The following is a 10,224-nucleotide window of genomic DNA, read 5'->3' as shown; positions in this document are numbered from 1 at the left end:
TTAATGCTTATATCAGCCATCAAATACAACAGGATAATAAATACTATATTCTTTATTTAAATATTGTACAGATTTGAAAATGTTTTTACAGAGCTTCAATCTTCATTGAACTGTACACCCAAAATATATACAGACACATGCTCTGGTTGTAACAAAGGGTTTGGAAGATGAAAGATGACAGGGAAGAGTGTCAGGGCAGGTACGAGTCAGGCAGCAGGAGCCACAGAGCTAACAGTGGCTGTAGCATCTGACAGGGAGAATTGCTTTGTAATCTTGTTAAGGCTGCTTAGATTGTCCTCAGTGCTTTTGACCATTTACTGGTCTTCCATGCCCATCAGCCCCATTTCAAAATGACACTTGACGCTGCAGTTGCCCAGTGGGAACTTGTCAGATTAAGCAGGGAAACAGTCTATTAGATAGTGCAGATTGTAAACAGTGATCTGTAGATCCACAGGGAGGATTTTGTACGCATGTGATGGCTTTATTACTATTCCTACGCTCCTGACTGAGTGTAGAGAAGCAGATTTCAGGAGAAAAAAAATAGGTTGGACACATACTGGGGGTGAAAATATCTAATGTTAAGACAGCAGGGCATGATGGGAAAGCTGTTTCGACTCTTATGGCTACTAAACAGTTTCAGGCTCTGTGCTCAGCACCTGGGGTTTAAGGAATTATGGATGTCTGCCAGTATCAACGACACCTGATACAAGGCACATCATTAGAACATTACACAAAATATGGATTTTTTCTAAGAAATATTTTAAACTGAGGGTATGAGTTGTGGTAAATGCAGAGTGCAAATCTGTTGTGATGTCATGGAAACATAATGACCATTTTCACGTGTAACCTCCAGTAACCTGACTTATGAATGTGCCATTGGAGCTCTACAGCAGGAGAGAGGGAGAGAGAGGAAAAGGAAACGCTGATTGTGAACAACTGTTTCTAAAGCTACTCTGATGTGGTGATCAGTCCAAAGAATGACAATCCTGCTGAACGAAGACGTTACAAAAATACATTTGGTCACCTGACCAGTTTCCACTGTGTTGAGCTTTTTCAGATATGTTTCTTAAGCTTTGTGCGTTTAAGGCTGCGACATCAATTCAGCCCAGTGGAAATAAAGAAGTCCGTAGCCTTCACATCCATTTCATAGACACAAATAACACATACCAGTAGACACACTGACAAGCACGTGTGTGCATTCATCCCACATACACATATTCATAGACGCATCACATGTAATCACAATCAAGACTTCAGCAGCAGCTGTGAGATTAAAGGGGGACATCAGTTTGACACATTATTTATCTGGCAAGGCTTTTGAACAGAAATTCTCTGAACAGCCATGAAGTAACAAAATGTGGACTGCACTGGCATGGAAAAGGCAGCTGCTGCTCTTCTTCATGAAATCTTATTGGATCACCTTGCCAAGAAACTAGCCACAGATGTATAAATGTCACATACAAATTTTTTGCAAATATTAACAAAACATCCCAGAACAGCACACCGGTCATATCCTACTATCATATGTATGCACCCTGCACCCACACACAAGGTTCCAGGCCCTTTGACGGAACATTTGCTTACACAAGGCAGCTCATTTATTGAGTCTTAATGCTGCCATCTCGTGCGCAGTTCCCCTCTTGACACCACTGATGGACTAAATCTCTCCCTTCCAGCTGCCCAGCATGGGGTGGCTTTTACAGTCTAACACCTACCGTCTGGCTACATCTGCCTCTGAATCTCAACTTCCTCCCTGCCCGGGCCACCCATCAGAGAAAGACGACTTATCCTAGTCAGACAGGATCCTCATCTCCAACGGGCCCAATGACGGCTTATCCCTGGCAATGGGATTATCCAGTGAGCACTGGGACACTGCAGTGATGCCAAAACTGCAGCCTGGCCAAGAGGACGTGTCAGGCCTCTAGTCCCCTTTATTCAGCCACTCTCTGATGTACACAATCACAGAGAAGTGGGCATGTAGGGGTTTATTGGGGGGGGAGAAAGGGGTGATGTCAGCTGGGGGATGAGGCAGAGTAGAGCCAGTGCATTCGGGGGAAGCATCTGACATCAGTCCTTCATCCTGGCCAGCAGGAATCAAAGCAGTCCATCACCTGCAGAGACAGATGTCCCCCAATCACAGCTCCACACAGACTAGTCTGTGTATTCAGCCACTATAGACAGCAGCACTGTGATGTCATCTGGCTTTCCTCCTGCATAGAAAACAACAGTGTTATTTTAACATTGTTCATGTGCCACTGTGCACCTATTTGATAAAGCTGTGAAGAGCAACAGGACATACGCTCTAGATTCCTTCTGGTTCGAGCTGAACTGAGACATTTACCTCTTACATTCAGTCCGTTGTCACAGGCAAACTGTGCAAAAGGCGACATGTAGTTTGGGTCATATGCCAGTACGTGGGCCTGCTCTGCGATGCTCCGGGCAGTCTGCTGGATGCTCTCATAGTTTGTGTTCTTTGGAGCAAGAAACAAAGCAGACATGAAGTTAGTAGTCTGGACATACATCTGATCCCACTTCCACCATCAAACCGGTTATGGCGCCTCACCTTGAGTTTCTTCAGCTCTTGCAGGATCATGTAGTCAGGCATGTTGTCGAAGAGCCCATCGGTGGCGGTGAGGATGATGTCACCCAGCTGGACGTCGAAGGAAGAGCTGTCTGCTGCGTCAGGGCTGCAGTCACAGGCAAAGGAAAGAGATTTAAACGTCCAGGTTGATTATAAAGCAGGTTTATGTGATATATAAATACAGTGAAAGTATTAAAATGCTAAATCTGCAGAGAAAAAGCCTGTATTGAGAAACTGGGTCTTTTAACAAGCCGCTAGAACATCTGTAAGGTTGTGTTGTCACAACTATATTATATGAAATAGAGCCTGAAAACATGCGTCACTTGACAGATATTATCGGCTGATATTGGCCTATCTGTAACGGTGTATATATGCCGTCTGATATGTGCCATTATGCAAACTTTTTAAACACAGTATATAATGCAAAAGATGTTACTTGGCGTGATTTAGAAATACAATTTTTTTCTCATTTCTAGATTGAATGACAATGTTTGTCATTCACGGACTGCAATGATGGGGAAGACCTGGGAACGCTGACTAATCAAAGCATACTAGGCTTTTTGGGGAGGAGGACTAAAAGAACCAGATGCTTATATGTTTCAGATAGAGGGGTGAATACATATAAACATATTCTAGTAGAAACACATAATATAAGTATGAGCCTAAAAACCACATGCCTATCCTATGTATTTAGGATTAAAATGTGTTTTGTCTCAGTGAAAACTTAAAATATAAACTAACACCAGCACCATTGAGGTTGTGACTGCATTATTTCATCCTGTTTAAGCTTCTCTCGCTTGCAGGAAATCTGTCCCGTCTGACCTGATAATCTGGGCCTCTAACCCAGCTTCTCTTCTGCTCGAGGAATACTAACTGATGACAGCATATTACTCTACCCCAGGAAAATCTACTGACAAAGCTACGACACATAGACCCCCAGTAGCTACTGATATTTCACCTTGGTTACAGAAACTCAATTACATGTGCAGGATGAGGATAAATTAGAGGAATCTTCATGTGGTTTTGGAAGGACACTCGGAGCCAATAAAACGTGCTTCAATTATGATGATGGGTGCTACAAATACATATAGGCAGGTTCCCAGGCTGCTTAAACTGCCAGTGTCGAGTTCTCTTCCCAGAAGATGCCCTTACCCTGCTGCACACCCAATGGCCAGCCATGAATGTTATTCATTACAAACCGTCTGGGCTGCGTCATGACACACTGAGCCAAAGCTCTCAGGGACAGCCTGTTCTGTCCTGTGACTTCGATGTCACTGAAATTTCAGTTCACATGAACCCCCCCCCACTTAGGTAGAGCCATAGAGGGATACTACTGCATATGCATTATGGACAAGTATGAGAAACTTCTCTCATGTATGCATTGGGAAGCTGTCACTGAAATGAACTGGCTGCCATGAATTCATCATACATTGTTTTAACACATCCATGAGCCAGAGCCATTTCTCAAATGCCACTAAGGACAAACACACTGGATAATTATACAGTGACAGCTCTGAAATGTCTTATCTTCAGTTGTAGCTATGAAAACAATGTTCAGGCAAAATGTGTGGGCTTACAGCTATGAAGCCATGTTATGAGAAGGTGATGTTCCCTCATGTCTTATCACCATGCTAAAGGACAACTAATGCATAACCCAGATATGAAAACAAATCTCAACACACTAAGACGACAAAGGGAAACTTCTGTACTTTTTAACCTATTTTCCCACATTATGTGTGTAAATGACTGGAAATGGGAATAACAAATATCGTCCAATATTTAGAGGGTGACTTTTCCTTGAGCGAGGCTTGGTTGTACACACAATATAAAACAGACCAGAGGGGTGTACCATGAAGCAAGTTCAACAGGTTTCTTTGTGTTTACTGGCTAGACAAAGCCTCAAGCCCCAATCAGAGATAACGGGTACCATGACGCTGCTTATCAACTTCCTCCGTTAACTCCGGTTTTCTTCTTCAGGCTCTGTGCGCGTTTCCATTAAGAGGGAAGCATCATTTGACTCTCCCATGAGACAAAACCGAACGCCCACCTTTATGAAGAATATGAAAATCATTGCAGCAAACAACAAAAGAGGATCAATAGGTTAATATTTATTTTACCACTCAATGCAGTGCTCTCACTCAATACTCGTCCAATTTCAAAAATTGTTGTCCCCATTAGACGCAAAACATGGTCCAGTTTGAAAAGTAACAGTTTTTCAACTTAAGTAGCCCTCAAAGTACTTTTCATGTCAAGAACACTCCTCTTCCAGAGGTACCTGTTGTCACCGTCTCCCTTATAACATCAGCATGCTTTAAAACTTTTATCTATCAAGTAACTTTTTTCTTGTATTCCGCAGTCAAAGGAAAATTGTTAGTGCACTTCAGTGTTGACCCTTGCACTCTTTTCAATCGGTAGCTATGTTAGTGATCTAGGATTGGAAGCTTAATCTGCTGTTGCACTCACTGTAATTCTCTTGGAGTAAATCCTCCAACTAAATGACTCAAATGCACAATTTGAAAAGAAAGTTTCATTTCAAGAACCACATTAAACCCAAAAACAACTCACAGTGATGATGGGTTGGATGAATTGAGCTTGTTAATAAGAAATAAAAATAAAAGCACTCTCATTCTGTACCACTGCTGACATGCAGTTCAGGTTCATCCATGGTTCATCTTCTCTCAGTTTTCTCAGAAATGCTTTTAAGAGGCTCACAATAATCTGCCTGGTTCAAGACCGAGTGAGTGAAAAGGTGGCTGAGCCTGCTGGTGCAGGATTGGCTGCGGACTCTTAGGTTTGTTCACCAGCCCACACAGACTTTGACCCGGGAAAGAGGGAAAGCTTGGCAAACATCCAGCGCTTGCCCTGCACTCTGCTGAAGTCTGCTGTGCTGCTGCTTGGCACGCTGCAGCAACGAGACACGGCAGCACGTGGCCCTCTGACACACTGTTGCACTACAGCTCAACACAGCTGCATTCACAGAACGCTGCTGCATGTGAGGGATTCAAGCACGCCAAAATGTTCCACTGTGCAGTTTCTGCATGTGGTCTGTATTGGTATCAGGATGATTATCGCTTCTGTGGCATCATGCATCGTCTCCTCTCTATTAACTGTGAACTAATGGGTAAAAAAAGCCTGTGTGTGCTGTCCCTAACACACCAATTCAGCTGTTTGTGGGGCAGCAGATGTACTGCCTGTTGGATGTCTCACCTGTCACTGAGGACGGCTCCTTCGGCCCCCGGGGGAGCGATGGACAGCTGGAAGGGTGTGTTGAAGTAGTGCTGCTGTTCGTCTGAGCGGTGGACCACCTCACCTCCCCGGACGACCAAGAACCCTGAGTCTCCCAGGTTAGCTGTGTGCAGCCGGTGACTTTGCCGATCCAAAACCACAATACAAGCCGTGCTGCTGCCTGCAGACACAAATATACAGTTCTTTTATATTTGATGCAAATGAAATATCCTAAAAATAGCATGCAAATGTATAAGTGAAAGTAGCAACACTCATGACAAAACTAAAAATGAATGCATGAAATTGCCATTCAAATTATGAATATTCATTTGGGCACAGTTTGCATTGTTTTAAATTAAATCAGAAATTTAGTTTTTCTATTTTAGTATAGAGTTTGTTAACAATGCCTGGATGAAAACAAAACTGCACCATAATAAAAAGCCTTTGCTTCTGACTTCCTACAGCTACGCAGCCGAGTAGATTCCTCTCCATTTATGGAAAGATATCCATCTAGAGTGTTTGGTAGACTGATTAATGAGGTTAACCTGAATACACAAACTTGACGTACCACAATCAGCGTAGTGGTTGTAAGAATTTTTGGAGTTTAACCATCTGGGAGATGGTGAATAGGAAACACGAGCTGGTGGAGCAGGCGGACAGCGTGCAGCCACACCCTGCTGGTGATTCATTCGGCACACCAAAATATGCTCTCTGGGATCAACCTTCAAAACCCCTCACGCACTGTGACTCACTCCTTTTCTTCTCTGTTTTCTCTCCAGCAGCACAATTACACACACTGCCGGACTCAAGAACATTCCCACTGCCGTGATGGAACAGCACAATACAGTGTTGTTTCCCCTGCTGCACATGTGATAATGGGGTGGAAAAGTACTGACACTCGCAGAGACAGAGATCTTGTCCTGAAACATTTATTCCCCGATGTGACACGTTTGTGCATGCTTTGTTATCGGGAAGCGGCGCGAAGGAGGAAAGGGATTCTGGAAGCAAACCGCACGGGCAGGTCAGAACTCGGGACATTCCCGGGACTTCTTAATGGGAACTGGCTGTTCTGACTCATGATGAAAAAATCTCCATCCAGCCACCACTAAACTGAACAGGCGGAGCAAACAACCTAACCCTAAACAGTGTACTCAGATCTGAACCACATGGGAAATGCACTGTTAAATTGGCATGCACATGGGGCTGTACCAAATAGTTCAAAGCTTAATTCACAACGTTGACATTCAACATTTCCAAACATTCGAGTGCTTTTTTCTTTTTTAATACATCATTAATTATAGAAAGAATCTGTAAAAACAGGCATTATTGTTGGATCTTCCACTTTCTGACAGTCCTTGAAATCAGCCTTACATGCACAGTATTCCTTTACACAGCATAGGTTGAACTGTGCTGCCCAGCAGAGGAGATGGCATGGATCTTAATTAGTTTAGTGAGCTTTTCAGAGAGACACTGAGTAGGAGATTTTGAAGTACCAGAGTCTGCTGTCATACATGTGTTTAATACAAATGGTTTGGAAGAGAAGGAGATCTTGGCCGTCTTCGTGTACTCATCTAACTAGATAGGATAATCAATTCTACAGGAATTAATAAGGTAATGATGAATACAGAGCAGCACCAAATATATCCCAACATCCTGGTACAACAGATATATTCCTGGTGCATGATGTTGTTTTTCCCCAGGCACTGGTTATGAACTGAGGTATTTATTCACATAAACATAAAAGTGTTCTATAGTACCGGGTATTTATAGTCCTGTCTACTTTAATGTGTATTTAGAACAAGTGTTGGTGGGCATGACTCTCTCCCTGAAAACACAGATCCTGTGATTCTAGTGGTTTACTCACCCAGCAGTGGCACTTTGTTCTGCAGCAGCTCGTAGTAGCTGGTGGTGAGGACACCCACTGGGTTGCTGGGGACAAAGCGTCCTTCTTTTACCAGCCTCTCACATGTCTTCATCAGTGTACCTGAAAACTGCGATGGATCTACTCCATAGTCCCGCCAGCCACCTACTCCATCTGCAACACCTAAAAACACATTTTTAATAATTAAAATAAATAACTTTCTCTTCTCTTAAAAGTTCAATAACTGCCTCTTCCTCCACTAATATTTATACATATGTGTATTGTATATAATATGGGGACTTTTTTTCAACAGGTCAAGTGGAAACACACAAACTAAAAATGATTTATGATATAATTCCAACTTGCTCAAGACTGCACAAGAACAACGCCATGCAGCTGCAGAATAGAGAAAAACAATGGCCATTTTCAACAAGATGCAAAAAGGACATCCAGTTCAGAAAAAAAAACACTCATTAAGAAGTCAAGGAAATATCACAGAATGCATAAACAGCCTCTGTCAGTAAGATCTCTCCCTGTTTCAGTTATTCCAGATTATGCTGTGAGTCCATCTGATCATCTACAGAAATTAACAAGTTAAGAGTTATATCACCAAATTAAACAAAGCTAGATATTACTCTATATTCACTGTAGATCAGTGCACTTATATTATATTTTATATTAATGACTTCAAAACATAAAATCTGTGACTTACTTAAAAATCTCACCATTCTAAGCCCTTATACATCTTTTATATAGAAACACATGCTTTGTAGGTTCATAAGAGAACTTGTTCCCATAGGAGCAGGTCAAAGATTTTCCTAGAAAGGAAACTTTAGTCTTGTTACTCCCGGGGCTGACCATACAAGGATGGCCCTCTGCGTCTCCTCAGCCTGTGCAGGAGCAAAGAAACAGGCCTGCTCAAAGCTGACACACAACTTTGCAACTAATCAAACCCTCCATAAATAACCTGGCACTGTGAAAGTATGTCCTGATTTCTGTTTACTTGGATGTCTTGATCGACACAGTGTTCATCAGCACACAGCAGAGCTGCACAGTCCTGCAGAGGCATTAGATAACAGGTTGTTGAATATGGTTCAAGGTATCTGTGCTGGAGTCACTTTAATCAACACTCATCATTGAGCAAAATTTAAAGTCCTATTTGTGAACTTGAGACACTGAAGGTGTTAGGAATTAATTCTTGACACAATTTGAACTCAGGGGAGGTTCTGGCTCAAGCCTACCTAGTATAAAGAAGAAGGGTAAGAACAAAAACAAAAAGGCCTTCTGTAGTGATGGTGGTGAAAGCACCTTATCTTATCACTTCCATGAGTTTTCTGAGCTGTATAATAATGCGTTTGGTTGCACGTGCAATCCATATTTCGTATAAAATATTTCTGACCTCTGAGAGGTGATGACCTTTGACCTTCCACTCACGTCACAGCCAAGTGATGTCGCATTGCTTGGTTAACGTTTCTATAGGAAACAAAGCAGACACTCACCCAAAACATCAGCGGATCTGTGTCGGGCGATGAAGCACGCGTCGTCTCCATAACACATCCCTTTCTTCAGGATGCCTTTACGGAAATCCTTGCCGAAGCCACAGCTCGCTGTCACCAGGCTGTAGTCGCGGCCGTCTGTCTGAGAAAGTCCGCCGATGACAGCTCTGGCAACCAGTCTACCGTAGGACAGCACGGACAACATCACCTACACACCAGCTCCCACCAAACACACCGGCCAAGCTAGCAGTCCTGCTAGCTTAGCGGCGATGGAAGCACACAATGTTGCCTTGCTAAGTTGCTAACGAGACTGGAGGTGTGCGGCTGAGCTAGCCAGACACTGAAGCCGACAACAACAGCACGCATACACAATGCCTTCCGCTGGTGTTAGCACAGACCCTGGTAGCTTTGTGGTATCTGAGAAGGATCACAGAAGACAGTCCCCTCTTCTGCTCCAAAAGACGCGTAAGTGCTGGTTCTCCGCGGCCATAGTGTCAGCTCTGTGAGACACTACATAACAAAGTGTGGACCAGCTGCACTGTGGCCTCACACACTCACACACTGCGAGCAAGGTCTTGTGACTGCTCTGACGTCACACATCGTTACGCAATCTACATTTTCCAAATAAGGAAATATCACTTTCAGTCAGCTTTTATCTTAGTTTTAAGTAGTACAACCCTGCGTATACATGTTTTAGAGGTAGATAAATGTAATTATGGACAAATTCACTTAAAATGGCTATAAGAATAAACATGGCCGATAAAAATAAACAGAGAAATACAGTTGTGGAGAAAACTGTAAAAAGCCAATTCCTTAATAAAACAGTTAAAATTACGTTTTTATATAGGGACTTATATAGGGCAGTATTTTACACTTCTCAGAAAACGTGCCCATTTCCCAGCCCAAATTGGATTTTGTACAATATTCTGTCTCCCCCTTGTGGGGTGTTTCCTGATCGGAGCCCTGTTGTTCATGAGGGGTTTTTAGGTAACAACATTCATTGCCATTTACAATTGAACTTCATTTTGTAATTTTGAATTTTTTCCAAGCAGAAACGTTTA

The 10,224-nt window shown here is 42.8% G+C and overlaps 1 protein-coding gene across 1 annotated transcript; it reads right to left on the bottom strand.

The window, feature by feature from the left end:
- Positions 1 to 34: 34 nt before the first annotated feature.
- pptc7a (protein phosphatase targeting COQ7 a) lies at positions 35 to 10,155 on the bottom strand. Its single transcript, XM_059336270.1, has 6 exons — positions 9,167 to 10,155; positions 7,671 to 7,850; positions 5,789 to 5,987; positions 2,564 to 2,687; positions 2,342 to 2,471; positions 35 to 2,210 (listed from the first exon to the last, which is right to left on the bottom strand). The coding sequence occupies exons 1-6, from the start codon at positions 9,366 to 9,368 to the stop codon at positions 2,152 to 2,154; spliced, it is 894 nt and encodes a 297-aa protein (XP_059192253.1). The 5' UTR covers positions 9,369 to 10,155; the 3' UTR covers positions 35 to 2,151.
- Positions 10,156 to 10,224: the final 69 nt, after the last annotated feature.

This window comes from Centropristis striata, chromosome 7 (assembly GCF_030273125.1).
Source record: "Centropristis striata isolate RG_2023a ecotype Rhode Island chromosome 7, C.striata_1.0, whole genome shotgun sequence".
Taxonomy (NCBI): domain Eukaryota; kingdom Metazoa; phylum Chordata; class Actinopteri; order Perciformes; family Serranidae; genus Centropristis; species Centropristis striata.
The sequence above is the reverse complement of the archived record's forward strand: the minus strand, read 5'-3'. Positions and strand labels throughout refer to the sequence as shown.

What these genes read in the sequence shown, in the direction of transcription:
- pptc7a (XM_059336270.1), bottom strand. Translation starts at nt 9,368, where the DNA reads ATGTTGTCCGTGCTGTCCTACGGTAGACTGGTTGCCAGAGCTGTCATC. An exon ending in GAACAAAGTGCCACTGCTGG is followed by an intron (nt 5,988 to 7,670) that starts GTGAGTAAACCA and finishes TTGTGTCTGCAG; the next exon opens with GCAGCAGCACGGCTTGTATT. An exon ending in CAACGGACTGAATGTAAGAG is followed by an intron (nt 2,211 to 2,341) that starts GTAAATGTCTCA and finishes TTTTCTATGCAG; the next exon opens with GAGGAAAGCCAGATGACATC.